Consider the following 14,424-nt stretch of genomic DNA (forward strand, 5'->3'; position numbering starts at 1 on the left):
AAGAATGAAAAAAAGCACTAAATCTGTAATAATGTTCATTAAACACTTTTCTATAGTTTTTAAGTTAACTGGCAGAGAAGTCACAATAGCCAATGAAACAAATTTTCTGGATATTTTCCTTCTCTTCATTAAATTTTTGAGTTCCAGTTGAGAAAACAAACTGTCCTACTGCCAATGACACAAGCTGACTGGCAAGTGAAAGAGCACGTGAACTACTTAATAAATAATATAACTACTTAAGTAGTAGCGCCTGTTACTTAATTCCTATTATAAGTAAATCACCTTTAGAGCTCAATAAAAATATTAAAACACGCTCAATCATATTACTAACCAAAGGAAAAATCAAAACAACTTTGCTGTACAAATTGGCAAGGATTAAACTGACTGGCAATATCTAGGGTGGGGAAATGAATGCTCTAATGCACTGCTGTTGAGTTTAAATTGGTATAGACTTGGTGAAGGAATATATGGCAGTACCTATCCAGCTTTAAAATGTATATAACAATTAATCCAGCAATTTTTCTTTTAGAAATACTCCCTAAAGAAAGTATGCAGAAAGATATGCATGTGTGTGAGAGTGCTTGTGTAAACACACGGTATACACCAGGAGATTTAGCATAGCACTATTAATAAAAGCGACAAGTGAAAAAAATAAACGTCTTGCAACAGTGGGATGATGAAAAAATGATGATAAGTTTTTGTTAAGTACTGTATAATTAAAAAGGAGTTGATCTACATACATTGACCCAGAAAGCAAAAGCATATATTTTGTTAAGTTAAAAAAAAGTCATAAAATAAAATGCTTATTATGAGGCCATTTTATAACAGGGCAGATGTCATGTACATATACATGCATATATTTCATTTTCAGAAGTATTCTTAAAGGTCTAAAAAGAGTACTCACCAATCGTAACAGTCATTACCTTTAAGCAGTGGTTAAGATGAACATAGCCTGGGAAGCAAATTAAGCTCTTCATAAACTTAAGGACCCTAAGCACCTTTAAAAAACGAAAAGGCAATTTTTTTCTAATTTAAAAACTGTATTTAAGGAATGTGCTACGAGTCCAGTAAACCTGGTTTGTTGATTTAGTAATCAGGCTTCCAAGCAGTTTCCCCCAGCACACGTGTACTTGAGCAAACATGGCATATGAGAGAATGCACACATATGTGCACATGCGCACACACGGAGACACACACACACACATATACACACCTGTGGGGTAACACCACTGGGGCAGTCAGAGAGCCGGCACTCCCTTGCCTTTAGGGACTGTGATAGCTCTTAATCCAGGGGTAAAAGCACAGACTCTGCTGCCAGATGGTCCTGGGTGTAGTTTCCAACTCCATTATTTCAAGATTAAGAAATCATGGGCAAGTTACTTAACATTTTAGTGATTCAGATTCCTCAGCTGTAAAATGGGAATAAACAACGCCTTCCTTATAGGAATGTTATGAGGACTAATGGGAAAGGGCAATGTAAGCATGCGCCATACCACCTGGCACAGCGGGAAGGAAAAGGCAGACATTCTCAGCAATCAGCATGCAAAGACACAACACAAGTGGTTGGCGGGAAATCACGTTGTCTCACGAATCATTGTACCTGTATTGCTAGCACTAACTTTAGTTCTCTAAGTAACCTCATCTTTAATGGTTCACGTTTAAATTTCACCCCAAAAATGATTCCCAAGTAACTAAAAACTCCCACAGTACTGTATCTACAAGCATTATCATGAAGGAGAATAAGTGTGGGCTCTGGAGTCAGATTGTGTTTATAATACCAGCTCTGATACTCACTAGGTATGTGACTGGGGGCAAAGTCTCACCTGGGAGGCTAGATTATATTTATATTTGTATTAATGTTATTGTGAGGATTAAACAATATAAGTGGAAGTAACCAGCATACCCAGAATCTGGTGCACGGTAGAAAAATGGCAACAGTACTAAAAGCTTTAATTAACTGAACATACACTACAGACCAGGCATTTTCTGTCAATCTTATACCAACTCTAAAAGAGAAATACCACTATCCTCATATTATATTCAGAATTTAAAAAAAAAAGAATCAAAACAAAATGAACACAGACTCAGAGAGAGAGAACAAATGGATAGTCTGTAGAGGGGAGGGTGGTAGGTGAAACAGGTAAAAGAGACTCAGAGGTACAAATTTCCAGTTATACAAAAAGCTAGAGCATAAGGAGAGGAGAAGGCAATGGCAGCCCACTCTAGTACTCTTGCTTGGAAAATCCCATGGATGGAGGAGCCTGGTGGGCTGCCATCTATGGGGTCGCACAGAGTTGGACACGACTGAAGCGACGTAGCAGTAGCAGAGCATAAGGAATAAGGTCAATAATACTGTAGGGGGACAGATGGTTACTAGATTTGTGATGATCATTTCATAATGTATGTAAATGTCAGATTTCATCACACCTGAAACTGACATAATATTGTTGTTTTTCAGATGCTCAGTTGTGTCCGACTCTTTGCAACCCCATGGACTGCAGCTCACCAGGTTTCCCTGTCCTTAACCAACTTCCATACTTTGCTTACACTCATGTCCATTCAGTTGGTGATGCCATCCAATCATCTCATCCTCTGTCATCCCCTTTACCTCCTGCCTCCAATCATTCCCAGCATCAGGGTCTTTAAAATGAGTTAGTTCTTTGCATCAGGTGGCCAAAGTATTGGAGCTTCAGCTTCAGCACCAGTCCTTCCAGGGTATATTCAGGATTGATTTCCTTTAGGATTGATTGGTGCAATCACCTTGCAGTCCAAAGGACTCTCAAGTATCTTCTCCAACACCACAGTTCAAAAGCATTAATTCTTCGACGCTCAGTCTTCTTCATGGTCCAACTCTCACATCATATATGACTACTGGAAAAATCATAGCTTTGGTTAGATGGACCTTTTACTTTACTTTTACTTTGTCAGTAATGTCTTAACTTTTTAATATACTGTCTAGGTTGGTCATAGCTTTTCTTCCAAGAAGCAAGAATCTTTTAATTTCATGGCTGCAGTCACCATCTGCAGTGATTTTGGAACCCAAGAAAATAAAGTCCGTCACTGTTTCCATTGTCTCCCCATCTATAGCCGTGAAGTAATAGGACCAGATGCCATGAGGTTAGTTTTCTGAATGGTGAGTTTTAAGCCAGCTTTTTCACTCTCCTCTTTCACCTTCTTCAAGAGGCTCTTTAGTTCCTCTTCACTTTCTGCCATAAGAGTGATGCCATTTGTATCTGAGGTTACTTATATTTCTCTTGCAATCCTTATTCCCACTTGTGCTGTATCCAGTCCATCATTTTGCATGATATATTCTGCATGTAAGTTAAATAAGCAGGGTGACAATATACAGCCTTTCCCAATGTCATACTCCTTTCCCAATGACATACTCCTTTCCCAATGTCAAACCAGTCCATTCTTCCATGTCCGGTTCTAACCATTGCTTCTTGACCTGCCGACAGGTTTCTCAGGAGGCAGGTAAGGTGGTCTGGTATTCTCATCTCTTTAAGAATTTTCCACAGTTTGTGTGATCCAGAGTCCAAACCTTTGGCGTAGTCAATAAAGCAAAAGTAGATGTTTTTCTGGAATTCTCTTGCCTTTTCGATGATCCAATGGATGTTGGCAATTTGATTTCTGGTTCTTCTGCCTTTTCTAAATCCAGCTTGAACATCTGGAAGTTCTCTGTTCACGTACTGCTGAAGCCTGGCTTGGAGAATTTTGATAATTACTTTGCTAGTGTGTGAGATGAGTGCAATTGTGTGGCAGTTTGAACATTCTTTGGCATTGCCTTTGTTGGGATTGGAATGAAAACTGATCTTTTCCAGTCCTGTAGCCACTGCTGAGTTTTCCAAATTTGCTGGCATATTGAGTGCAGCACTTTCACAGCATCATCTTTCAGGATTTGAAATAGCTCAACTGGAATTCCATCACCTCCACTAGCTTTGTTTGTAGTGATGCTTTCTAAGGCCCACTTGACTTCATGCTTCAGCAAGTCTGGCTTTAGATGAGTGACTACACCATCTAGGTTGTCCGGGTTATAAAGATATTTTTTGTATAGTTCTTCTGTTATTCTTGCCACCTCTTTTTCTTTTCTGCTTCTGTTAGGTCCATACTGTTTCTGTCCTTTATTGTGCCCATCTTTGCATGAAATGTTTCCTTGCTATCTCTAATTTTCTGAAGAGATCTCTAGTCTTTCCCATTCTATTGTTTTCCTCTATTTCTTTGCATTGTTCACTTAGGATAGCTTTCTTATCTCTCCTTGCTATTGTTTGGAACTTTGCATTCATATGGATATGTCTTTCCTTTTCCTCTTTGCCTTTCGTTTCTCTTCTTTTCTCAGCTATTTGTTTGGCCTCCTCAGACAACCATTTTGCCTTTTTGCATTTCTTTTTCTTGGGGATGGTTTTGATCACTGCCTCCTGTACAACGTTACAAACCTCTGTCCATATTTATTCAGGCACTCTGTCTATCAGATCTAGTCCCTTGAATCTATTTCTCACTTCCACTGTATAATCATAAGGGATTTGATTTAGGTCATACCTGAATGGCCTAGTGGTTTTCCCTACTTTCTTCAATTTAAGTCTGAATTTGGCAATAAGGAGTTCATGATCTGAGATACAGTCAGCTCTTGGTCTTGTTTTTGCTGACTATACAGAGCTTCTCTGCAGGAGAAAAACACAATATTGTATACCAAATCTATCTCAATAAAAATAAAATAGGAAAATTAGATTCAGGACATTATATGACTTGCTCATAAGATTCCAATTCAGATCTGCCTGACTCCAGAGACTTTTTCTACAGACTCTTACAGCTTTGTTCTAAAGCTCACTGTTTCTCTTCCTATATTACCTTGGGCAAGTCACAATTTCCCCTTCTGTAAATCTCCTCTTCTGAGATAATATGACCAAATTTGGGGTATGTAAGCTAGAGGATAGGAATGCTTTGAAAACTGAAAAGTGCTTTTTAAAACAAGGGACTTGCCCGTAAGGGCCCTGCGGATGCTTCAAAATCTCTCTTCCACAGGGCTGCCACTGCTCAGAATTTCACTGCTTGACACTCAGTACCAAATGTGCAAAATACTCATGAGAAAGAGCACTGCATTAAACTTCCCTTAATGCATAAGTGAATCATTAGATCATTCTATTTTCTCTAGGGAGAAGTCTCAGGCAGTTGGTAAGCACTGGATATCTAAAGAGACAGACAGGAAAGTAAGAGGAAGTGCCCAGAGAAAAGAAGGGCCTTGAAAATTTGATTCCAAGTCACAATTTTGCCAATGGCTTGCTCCAACAACCAGTTTAAGAAATCCTGGGCAAAATTTCTCTCTTACTCCTCCCCTTTTTACTAATTCGTATTTATTCAATAAACTTATTAAGTATTACCACGTGCCAAGCAATGTGAGGAGATACAATTCCTGTCTTCAGGAAACTTAGAATTCAGTGATGATTACTTGATTCAGTCCTCTATTATCCTTATTTATATAGGAGTTTAATCTATGAGTGAGTGTGCTTGTATGTGCACATGCTTAATTAAATATGTAGATCATTCATAGTTTAGTTTTCCATAATCAATCAAATGGCTCCTCTGATTAAGACAACCGTTTTACACACCTGTCATAAAACCCAATATGCTGAAATTCTGAGTGTACTCATAAACACTTAATTTTAACTTTTGTTTTATAGAATTAGCACACTGTCAGAATTTATCAAGTAGTAGCTATGTAAAATTGCTCTTGGGATAATTTTGTAGTAATTAAGCATATAAGAGCAATTAAGAATTTCCCTGGATTTAATCATCAATCCCTAGTACTATATAAGCATTAATAACATCATGGCTGATGCCAAAAATTATTCCTGATTATGACTGCTGTTGATCAGAATAACATGTAGTACACTCACTGGCTCATTCTCCTTGTGAATATGTCACAGCTTTCTCAATGAAGACTTTTACACGTTGATTTATCAGTCTTATTTGTCTTCCTGAGATTTCAAGGGGAAATTGTGACAGATGCTTGAGTTCTAAGCAATACAATTTCTAGACTTACTGCTTTGTTATTTCACAATCTCATATATGCAGATGTGACTAAATTTCCTGTGGGAGGGAAGTATGTTTATTGTCTCTACAATTTGCCTTAAAAAAATAAGCTTTAAACATTTAACACTATAAACCTCCAGAAATGAGATCAGTCATAGCCGTAACCCATAGGACTCTTCCGGAAAGTACCATTGCACAATCATTGTTAAGTAAACAGCCAGCACAGAGGAAGAAGTTCAGCTTGTACCTGCCACTCCATTTCATTCAAGTATCAATGCTCTGAGGTTTCCTCAGTTTGAAAGATGGTTGGGCTGTTTGCTAGGATAAGCCATTGACAACACATTTTGTTCTTGGAGGCCTGCTGGTGTCTGGAAATGTTTTGTTTTCCACTGTGAGGTGCAGAAACGCCACTAGTGTCTGGCAGCTGACTGGCTTGCTTCTTTGGGGTCTGCAGGCAGGGCACACTTTACATCATGGGAAGACAGCTATGGGGCCACCAGAGGCAGCTCCTACTTCTCCCTGCTGCCACCCTGATATCAAACAGCTCAGGCTGGGGAGATAGCTTCATGGTTATTCCCTAATGAAATCTAATGACTGGATCATGGAAGATGGAAATCTTTGTGTTCGAAACTGGCAACTCCAAAGGGGTGAAATGACAGCAAGTAGTGGAAAGTATAGAAACCTAAGGGAATAAGGAAGAGGGGTGGAAAACAAGGCAGAGCCCTCAGAAGCGGCCTCTAGTCTCTACCACTGATTTCCAAGATGCAATCAATGTGAATTAATCTGTGAGATTGTTCCATTTTACAGATTAGATTTGTTCCAGAGCAGGGAGGGAGGCTTACTGGGGAGGGGAGATGTACATGCTGTACTGTGCTGTGTTTAGTCATTTAGTCATGTCTGGCTCTTTGGGACCTCCTGGACTGCAGCCCGCCAGCCTTCTCTGTCCGTAAGGATTCTCCAAGCAAGAATACTAGAATGGGTTGCCATGCCCTCCTCCAGGGGATCTTCCCAACCCAGGGATCAAACCCAGGTCTCCCGCACTGCAGGAAAATTCTTTACCATTTGAGCCACCAAAGAAGCCCAAGATTACTATAGTGGGTGGCTTATCTCTTTTCCAGGGGATCTTCCCAAGCCAGGGATTGAACCCAGGTCTCCCACATTGCAGGCAAATTCTTTACCATTTGAGCCACCAAAGAAGCCCAAGAATACCATAGTGGGTGGCCTATCCCTTTTCCAGGGGATCTTCCCAAGCCAGGAAACAAATTGGGGTCTCCTGCATTGCAGGTGGATTCTCTACCAGCTGAGCTACTGGGGAAGCCTGAGCTGTATATATAGTTGCAGGAGACAAGGGTTCAGTCCCTGGCTTGGGAAGATCCCCTGGAGGAGGGTCTGGCAACCCACTCCAGTATTCTTGTCTGGAGAATCCCATGGACAAAGGAGCCTGGCAGGCTACAGTCCATGGGGTTGCAGAAGAATCAGACACAACTGAAATGACTTAGCACACACATATGTAAACTGTGACTGACTCGCATTATTGTACGGAAAAAGTCAACACAGCATTGTTAAGCAGTTATTTGTCAACTAAAAAAAGAAGATGGTTCCAGAGAATTTTTGGCACATCTTGCAGTCTATCCAATAAACATTATCAACAGAACCTCAATTTTGTCAAGCGTGGCAATGCAGTAAAATATCTGTCTTTCCAGACTCCCTTGCATGTGACGATGGCCACGGGGTTAAGTTTGGGGCGCACCTGTCCTTCACTCTTTCCCCTTATTTTTGCCTGACACTGAGACAAGAAGCTAATGGAGAACAACAGCATCCATGTTGTGACCAATATGGAGGTCACAGTGGAGGATGGCAGTCACTGTTAAAGACAGCAAAACAGAAAGCTGGAGGAGGCTGGCACACGGTTGGCTCCGTTGGGTTGCTTCTCCTCTGTACTGTTACTTTCAGATGTCTTGTCACATGAGAAAGAGTACACTAGGCAGGCTGCTAACATGATAAACAAGTCATGAGAAGGTCTTTGTACAAACATGTATTACAAATAACAGGCTCTCTGGGAAAACTAGGATTGGACAGACCACTCGAAATCTGTGAAACCTACTAATTGCAGGAATAAGAAAATGATAAGAGAAGATCTGGGCAGCCAGTTCAATGTGGCTAGAGGCTCTATGGTGGTTATTAAAAATGCACAAAAATGTTGACTTGAAGTGACGGCTTGCAGGAACTGAGATAGCAGGTGACAGAACCAGTACTTTGGGAGAATTGTGATCTGTCATCAGCTGAAGGCTGGGCAGGCCTGGTGTGTACCTTTCTGGGGAGACAGCTTTGGGATGGTGCACCTTTCAAATTTTATTAAAAGAGAAAAGAAAGGGATCCTGCCTGTGCATCAGATAGGCTGAGGGCTTCTTCATTTCTTCCTTGCATCTCAGCTACTCTTGCCTAGGAAAGATTGTATGTGAACACACAGAGTTCCACATTATTCTGACATCATTTCCCTATTTAGCAGTTCATCCAGAGGGTGAACTAGACTGCTTACGTAAGTCAGTGTTGTTCTGGTGTTCTCCACGGGCAGTCCAATCTAATCCCTAGGGTTAGCTTGCCATGTTCCTACCCCACCCATTCCATTCTCTACACAATGCCCTAGTTGAGTCTCCTAAATAACACACTGGCTTCTTTACTCGGCAGCGTAACACTTAGTGTGGCCCCATATCCCTTTATAAGCTGGCCTTGCTGGCTCCTCAGGTCCTCTCCCTACATTCCACAGCTGAGCTGTATGTTCCAGTCACACACACACTGCCTCAGCCTCGCCTCTCTAGGAGTTCACCATGCTGCCATTTGTGCTCCTGCCTGTGTATCCTGCTTCCCCTTGCCTGGAATATTGCTTCCCACTTGGCTTACCCAAAGATCTATTCACCTTCAAAGCCCTATTCAAGGTCACCACCAGAATCCTTTCTCTGATGTTTTCCTCTGAATAAACTGGGAGCCTCTGATACCTTCTGATATTGCATGTATCACATTGCACTGATTAAACAACATTCATGTTTGCCTGGCAAAAGTGGATGATCAATAAACACTTGTTGAATTGAACTTGGCCTCTCCTTGATGGGGCCAGAAGGAGGAAGGTTGTTAAAATACTGTTCTAGGAATTCCCATGGCATTCTAACAGCCTGGAGTGAATAGGACATTTAAAAAGAAATTATCCATTAGTACCATAACACAATGTACAAATATCAAGTCTCAGGCAACTAATCCAGGCAAAATGCTGAAGCTTGCCCGGGCAAGAGAATAGTCCTAAAGAGAAAGAAAAGACCGAGGAACAAGCTTACATGATTGGAAAGAGTTGTCCTTATGTTTACATCTTAAATAAAGACTAAAATGTATTAGGAAGTTACCTTGGAGATGCCATCCAAACAGAGACCTGTAAATGCTATCAGCATTCAAATATTAAAAGGAATGACACCTTATCCATCTTACTAATGAAAACAATACGAATGGATGAAGTAGATGCAGAATCAACAAAACTGAGTTCTGGTCCTGGGTCATCCACTAGTTAAGGGAACTTGAAAATGCAGTGCTATTAACCTTTTCACAGTATGCCTTTTACAAAATACCTCTTAATAAATATATACATAGAGCACACAACATCTAAGCTCTTGTCAATTAGTATGGCATGAATAAAACTCAATGGACCACATTTTCTTCATCTATTAGACCAAAGCCCCTCTGAATAATAACCTTTAGTGGCTCTATGTAATGCAACAATATTTACATACAAGTGTATATTTCATGGATATATACACAAATCATATTTATTTTGATGTGCTTTTGACTTAGACTAAGAAAGTGGCTTGGAAATGTGGATTTCTCATTAATGATGCCCAGGTACTTTGCCAAGGCAGCAATGCCTAGACATTTAATACTCTTCCATGTCTCAGTTCCCATATCTAAAAATACAGTGATGACATTTTTCTCTGACCTCTACCTACCACAGGGAGCACAGAGAGGATGGGGGTGACAATGTTCATTAAAGCCATGAACTTCTTGAAAGAAAGAACAAATATTCACTGCAGCTATCATGTTAGCAACCCTGACACTGCTCGGGGCTTTAAAAATCTAGTTTCATCAGGGATGAAGTTCCTTCTTACCAAGATCCTATATAATACCATCAAGCAAACTAGTGCAACCAAAGCTGAAAGGCATAGCCAGTAACAGCAACTCATTTAGAGGATCTCTGCTCCCCTCACCCCTACCACTGAATCACCCACTTGAAAAATATTAGATCAATTTGGCCCTTATCCTAAGGAGTAGTTGATAAGAAATGGTCATGCCAAGAAAGTGTTAGAAAAATATTTTCAGAAGAAAAAAAAAAGCTTGGCAGAGGAAGTAGGTACACATGTGGGTCCCTGCTCTTGAATCCTAGCAGAGGTCCAGAAGCTAATCCATGACTACTTCCTTTGCTAGTTCTTCACTGCAGCCACTTGACCACCTTCCTGCAAGAGTCAGGATCTCCCAGTTTGCATAACTATATCTTGATCTCTTCCAGAAAGGCTTGTTTATGTATTTATTTTAGAGCTGCTATTGTCATTGGCAAAGTCCACTGGGGTTCCCAGGAAAAATAGGACACAACCTAGGTAAGAAGATGAGGTATAATCTCTTCTTTTGTGTTTAGTTTCACTTGCCTTGCACTTAACATGTTGGATTAGAGCTCCCCGTGCAGAACTGCTGTGCCAGACACTTCAGCTTGGCGTGCACTGTGCAGAAGCATTGAGCACGACACTGCAATTCAAGATGAGGACGGCACGCCATTTGCAAAAATGCTGCACCAGACCTGCAAGAACTCGTCCCACCCTTCTGTAGGAAAGAATCCTATAAAGAAGCCCAGTTTATGGCCTTTCTGGGAGAGCCCATGCTATAGAGCAGGAGTTGGGGCCTCTCCATTCTTTTATCCAAGAATGAAGCTTTCCTTTGCTTCTGAAATGAACTCAGTCTTGTTCTATCAACTCGAACAACACTGGGCAGAAGGACCTTTGTTGGGGACCATCTAGGGAAGATTTGTAACACTATTAGCAGTTTCTATTAGTCATGGGAATTTTTAACAACGTGAAAAGAAAAAAAAAACCCACAATTTCAACTAAACTTGTGAAAATTCATTATTCAACTAAAAATGAGAAATATGGCAGAAGAGTCTTTTGCTAAGAGGCAGGACAAAATGAGAGGGTAAATCCATTATTTGTATCTTGTTTCATTATTTGTTTGGTGAATGAGAGAGTGTCAATCCCTTTTTCAGTAAATACTTACTAAATGTCTACTCTGGATCAAGTATTATGCTTACCCTAAGGCTACAAATATTATTGCTATTCTCAAATAGTCTGATAAAGAAAAGGGAGTAGAAGGAAGAACATTAATTAATTAAGCTCCTACACTGCACCAAGTGCTTTCCTTGTTGAATCCTTATAACAGCAGATGAGAGAAGATAGCTTAAGACTGCCCTCATTTAATGAAAGAGAACTCAAGCTCAATAATTTGTCCAGAGTCACACAGCTGAGTAGATTGGTATTTGCATTCCAATTAGTCTAATTCCAAAATCTTTTTTAGAATTTCTTTAGAAAGCAGAAAAAAAAAAAAAAAAAAAGACAGGAAACTACCTATTATCCTACCACCACGATTTAAAAAAAAAAAAAACTGTTAATGTTTTGGAGAATTTCCTTCCATTTTTTTTTTCTACAAGCAGGTTAATTTTTGAAATTTTAAAATATGCTTCACAGTTGTAATCAAAGTGTGTGATATTACATTTCATTGGAACTATGACACCACTGACTGTGAAATGCTCCATTATTCTATACAACACCAGAAAGAAAAATCACTGCCAATTACACGATGCCACTGACTGAGATATATTCAGATTTTAGCAGTGTTAAAATATGAAGGTAAAAACTGCGTGTCTTAGAATCAATGATCTATTCTGTATTCTACAAAGCCAGAACTTCTGTTGTTTGCCTTCCGCCCACAGATGAGGGTGGCTTCAGAGGACCTGGGTCTCCCCCACATTAGAAGAGCTCCTTGTCAGAGTTGGGAACCCCCCTCGGAAAGAGAGTGTTCTGTTGGTCTTTTTCACACATTCATTTCTTTACACATAGTAGGCACTCAAGGAATATTTCTTGGTTGCGTAAACACATAACTAAAGCTTGAGAAGAAATGTACTGACAGAAGAAGGTAAAAAATAATACCACAGGCCCAAGTTTTGTTGAGGATAGGGGGTTCATGTGATTACTGCTATCAGGTAGAGGGGAGAGGCAATGGATTTCTTATCCACCCTGAGCTCCATAATGCTGCTTTGTTCTGCCCTCCTGGGAGGTTATTCACACTTTTCCATACACAGCTTGAATACTGATTTAGATTTTGGGGGGATATCACCCATTAATTACAAGTAGTAACTCATAGAAAGCAAACTCAGGAATCAGCATGAGACAGATAGAGGAGAACTGAATCTTGTTTCTCAGGTGCTGAAACTCTCAGTGTAAATATACAGTATCGCTTCTGCTTAAACAGAATGTGTATCTGTCCCTAGGAAGTAAAGTGAAGTCGCTCAGTCATGTCCGACTCCTTGCGACCCCATGGACTGTAGCCTATCAGGTTCCTCTGTCCATGAGATTTTCCAGGCAAGAGTGCTGGAGTGGATTGCCATTTCCTTCTCCAGGGGATCTTCCCGACCCAGGAATCGAACCTAGGTCTCCTGCATTGCAGGCAGATGCTTTACCGTCTGAGCCACCAGGGAAAAGGCTATGTATATTTTGAGTCTATATGATTCAACAACTCAACTTGCTATGGATGTTCACTAAGATATCTGCCTGAGTCAGCAAAATTGGCTCAAGTAAAGAAAAGAAATTAAGCTAAACTTAGTTCTCCACGCATGTTCTAGGTTAAACACATTTTGAAAACAATCACGACTACTCTTGCCTCCTTCCCTCTTCTTCCATGACTCCATCCAGCACTTACGTATCTTTACAACATGTGAAGAACTGTGCTAAATTCTCAAAAAGGAAGAACAATGGGTCAGAACATTCTGACTTTAGAAAGAAGTTTCACATTACCAATGAAGACAAGTTTTACTCACAGAGAAGTAAACTACAAGTGAGAGAAAGTGTATGTCGTATCGGAAGTACAGCTGATATGCAGCCAGTTTAGAGCCAAGAGAGATCATGTGCAGCAAGGAGATCAGGAAAGGCTTCAGAGAGAAGTGCCATTTCATCTGGGTCCTGAAGGATGGAGAGGATCTGGGCATATGGGAACTGGGGCAAAGACCTGTGAGAGGTGAGGCAGGCACAGGCAAAAGAACCCTTGCTGTTGCCTTTTACACCGTTTATTGTCTAAGAAACAAGATGCTGTTGTTAGGACCTGTCCACAAGGTGGTAAAAGCCCTGGGTCAATGAATGGATCATTACCTTGGGTTGACCACTTGTGGGTATCCTAAGTCATACCATCTTAGGGCCAAAGCCAGGAAGATGCTACAAGATTTCATGCTGATAAAGTGTGAAATTTTAGAGGAAAGTCATGAAAGCCAAAGCCTGGTGGTATATAACAGGACAGCTGAAATCTACAACAGGTAACTAAGACAATTAAAAGCAACAGCACAGAATCACTTTTCAAAACTCAAGAGACTGACAGTTACTTGCTTACCATGGACATGGATTCCATTTGGTTGAAAAGAGCTTGTTTCTGGCTGATAAGACTTCAGGTGTGATCCTGAGGGCTGCTGGGTATGGGGAGGCTGTGTTCTCTGCATTATTGAAGAAGGAGCTGGAACTCTCCGGGGGCTAATGTGGTGAGGAGATGGAGCAGAAGGTGCAAACCTGAGAAAACAATTATAAAAGGAAACATGAGAGATGCAAAATAGCAGGAGCAAAGACAAAGTCTTCAAAGCCAAATTCTAATTCCCTATTCTGACTGTATAAGAGCGTGACAAAAAGCCTTTTTAAAAAAATCTTAAGACTTTTCTCTCCCATTTTTCAACCACTGAATTCTCAATTGAGATATTGAGGGAATAAAAGAGATCAACAAAGGGAAAATCCAGTCACAGTCTGAGTTTGTCAAGCTTCTTAAAATGCATTTCAAATACTCTGGGCTTGGTGAAATTCAAAGCACATCTTTTGTCAGACCCCCTTTCCACTAATTTTTAGACCTGTTTGCATTTTAGGGGAAATTTGATTCATATACTTCTGATTCATTTACACTTAGCTCATAAACATTTTGTTTATGACTTTATTAAAGCCTCTTCAGTCCTATTCTCTTTAGATAATATATTTTCTTCTGTCAAGTATAAATTAACTTACACCTCAAAGGTCAAGTGTGGTTTGAAATCCAGAACTCAGATATCTGTGTAGGTTCTGTGTTTGG

At 40.3% G+C, this 14,424-nt stretch overlaps 1 protein-coding gene across 5 annotated transcripts in view; it reads right to left on the reverse strand.

Annotated features, from left to right (window-relative positions):
- Positions 1–14,424, reverse strand: part of GLIS3 (GLIS family zinc finger 3) — a 499,055-nt gene that overhangs the window by 19,476 nt on the left and 465,155 nt on the right. For all 5 annotated transcript variants that reach the window (XM_070375837.1, XM_005896757.2, XM_070375835.1 and 2 more), the window contains one exon: positions 13,708–13,880. In XM_070375837.1, the coding sequence (XP_070231938.1) occupies positions 13,708–13,880 (173 nt within the window). The remainder of the gene's footprint in view (positions 1–13,707; positions 13,881–14,424) is intronic.

This window comes from Bos mutus, chromosome 8 (assembly GCF_027580195.1).
Source record: "Bos mutus isolate GX-2022 chromosome 8, NWIPB_WYAK_1.1, whole genome shotgun sequence".
Classification (NCBI taxonomy): domain Eukaryota; kingdom Metazoa; phylum Chordata; class Mammalia; order Artiodactyla; family Bovidae; genus Bos; species Bos mutus.